This window comes from Lactuca serriola, chromosome 2 (assembly GCF_051521515.1).
Source record: "Lactuca serriola cultivar US96UC23 chromosome 2, Lser_US96UC23_V15, whole genome shotgun sequence".
NCBI classification, from domain to species: Eukaryota; Viridiplantae; Streptophyta; class Magnoliopsida; order Asterales; family Asteraceae; genus Lactuca; species Lactuca serriola.
This window is the reverse complement of record NC_136409.1, coordinates 29,006,875-29,008,908: the sequence shown is the minus strand read 5'-3', so window position 1 is coordinate 29,008,908 and position 2,034 is coordinate 29,006,875. Positions and strand designations below refer to the sequence as shown.

The following is a 2,034-nucleotide window of genomic DNA, read 5'->3' as shown; positions in this document are numbered from 1 at the left end:
ACACAAACAAAAAATTTGATGATATATTACATACAAAAAAAGAACCAAATATAAACAAAATCATTAGTTAATTATCCTTATAAGTCATCTGTTTTTTGTCTAATAAAAAATCTCCTTATATTAATAAAAGAATAACGTTAATCTTTTTTTTACCATGTATCACTTTAATACACATCCTAATTAATATTATATCATATATCATTTTATTATTACTTAATTTTATGCCCCAATAAAGCACCAATAAATATGACTAGATAAATCAAAATATAATTGTATAACATCACTTTAATACACATCCTAATTAATATTATATGATTATTGATTGCTATTCTTATTTATATTATTTTATTACGTTATAACACCAAATTGATAACATGAAAGACATCTATTTTTGTTATTTTAGCGATTCCAGTAAAATCGCTTTTCCGGGTTTTTGGCGGGAACACAATGTTGCAACGCTATCGAGGTCTAAAAACCCTTCGCTTATCCCCCTTACGTAAACCCTAGAAATTCATAACCTCCGATCATCACCCAAAATTACAATGTCAGAATACGTCGCTTTCGAAATCCAAGCGGAAATCATGAAAAGACTTCCGGTGAAGTCATTGGTTCGATTCAGATCCGTATCAAAACCATGGAAGTTTTTGATCGACAGCTCAGAGTTTATCTCTGGTTACAGAGTCCACCAACCTGATCCACAACATCTACTTGTATGGTACAAAGATCCAGTAGACACAAACGAAAAGTATGTTACCTTTGTCGATGATGAGGCCTTTGCCCAACAAGAGCTCGCTCCCGCTGTTCCTGTGCTCTCAAAATTCTTAAACGATTTAAAAACGGTGGGTAGCTCTCAGGGATTGCTGTGTTTCTACGGTTATTATCAAGATCCAAGTCATCCTCGTTTTGAATTTGCAACAGAAATGGCTGTTCTTTGGAATCCCTCCATTAGAAAATCAATCTGTGTAACTGTTCCAGGTGAGTCACTTTGGTCAAAATTTGTTCTTGGGTTTGGGGTTTGTCCTATCACTAACGACCCTACCATTGTCAAGATTACAAATGTTGATGCGTATTCTACAACTGATGATGATAGTTCTCCCATGGTTGAAGTTTTTACATTGAGTAGAGGTAGTTGGAGAATTCCATCTAACAATCTGCCTAAGAAATCAATTCAAGTTACATGGTCTCAAGTAGTTATAGATAATTTTATCTATTGGGCTGCTTTTGATCAGTATCTTGATGATGATGATGATGGCCAGATACAAAAAAATCTGATTGTTTCATTTGATATGACTACCCATGAATTTAAAGTGATAAATCTACCAAAAAGTTTAGCATACCATGGTTTTGTACGTGTTGCACAATCTGTCTCTAAGGTACGTGACTCTCTTGCTGTGCTTGAATACATTACATACACTGATTCACAATCAGAAAGTGAACTTCAAGTTTGTGATGTATGGATTATGGATCATTCTATTCCTCATATGTTTACAAAGTTGTTCACCATTGAGAAAGAATGTGATTCAATAAAGATTCTGGGATTTACAAAGAGGGGTGAAGCTATGATGGAAACACAAGATGTTTATGAAGAACCAGCCTCACTTGTTGTCTATGAACCCAACTCAAAATACTTCAATGATACAGGGATTAATGGAGAACGTGGTGCATTATTTGTTAGCTTGTATATGGAAACACTACTTCTGCTTGATCAGTCAGATTGTAGTGTCTTGTAGTAATATGGATTCCTCATGTTAGTGTTGATACATTGCATTTTTCATTACTAGTTTCTTTTTTTTGTCTATATTTCTATCTTCAAGTTTAACTTTGTATCACTTGGTATGATTCAAATTAATGTTTAAAACCATAAACTGAATGACAAAAAATCTAATTGGTTTATGCTTTTGAATATGCCAATGGTTGCTTAGATGAACAAAAAAGTTTTCATTTGCAAAAGCTTAGGAGAGGGAGATGTATTCTTGTAAATTTAGTTTTAAAATATGTATAACTCAAATACTATTTTAAGTTTCATGGTATGCA

At 33.0% G+C, this 2,034-nt stretch overlaps 1 protein-coding gene across 1 annotated transcript; it reads left to right on the top strand.

Annotated features, from left to right (window-relative positions):
- Positions 1-417: 417 nt before the first annotated feature.
- On the top strand, positions 418-1,829 carry LOC145090270 (F-box protein CPR1-like). The gene has a single exon (XM_079028563.1). The coding sequence runs from the start codon at positions 543-545 to the stop codon at positions 1,728-1,730; it is 1,188 nt and encodes a 395-aa protein (XP_078884689.1). The 5' UTR covers positions 418-542; the 3' UTR covers positions 1,731-1,829.
- The last annotated feature ends 205 nt before the right edge of the window (positions 1,830-2,034 follow it).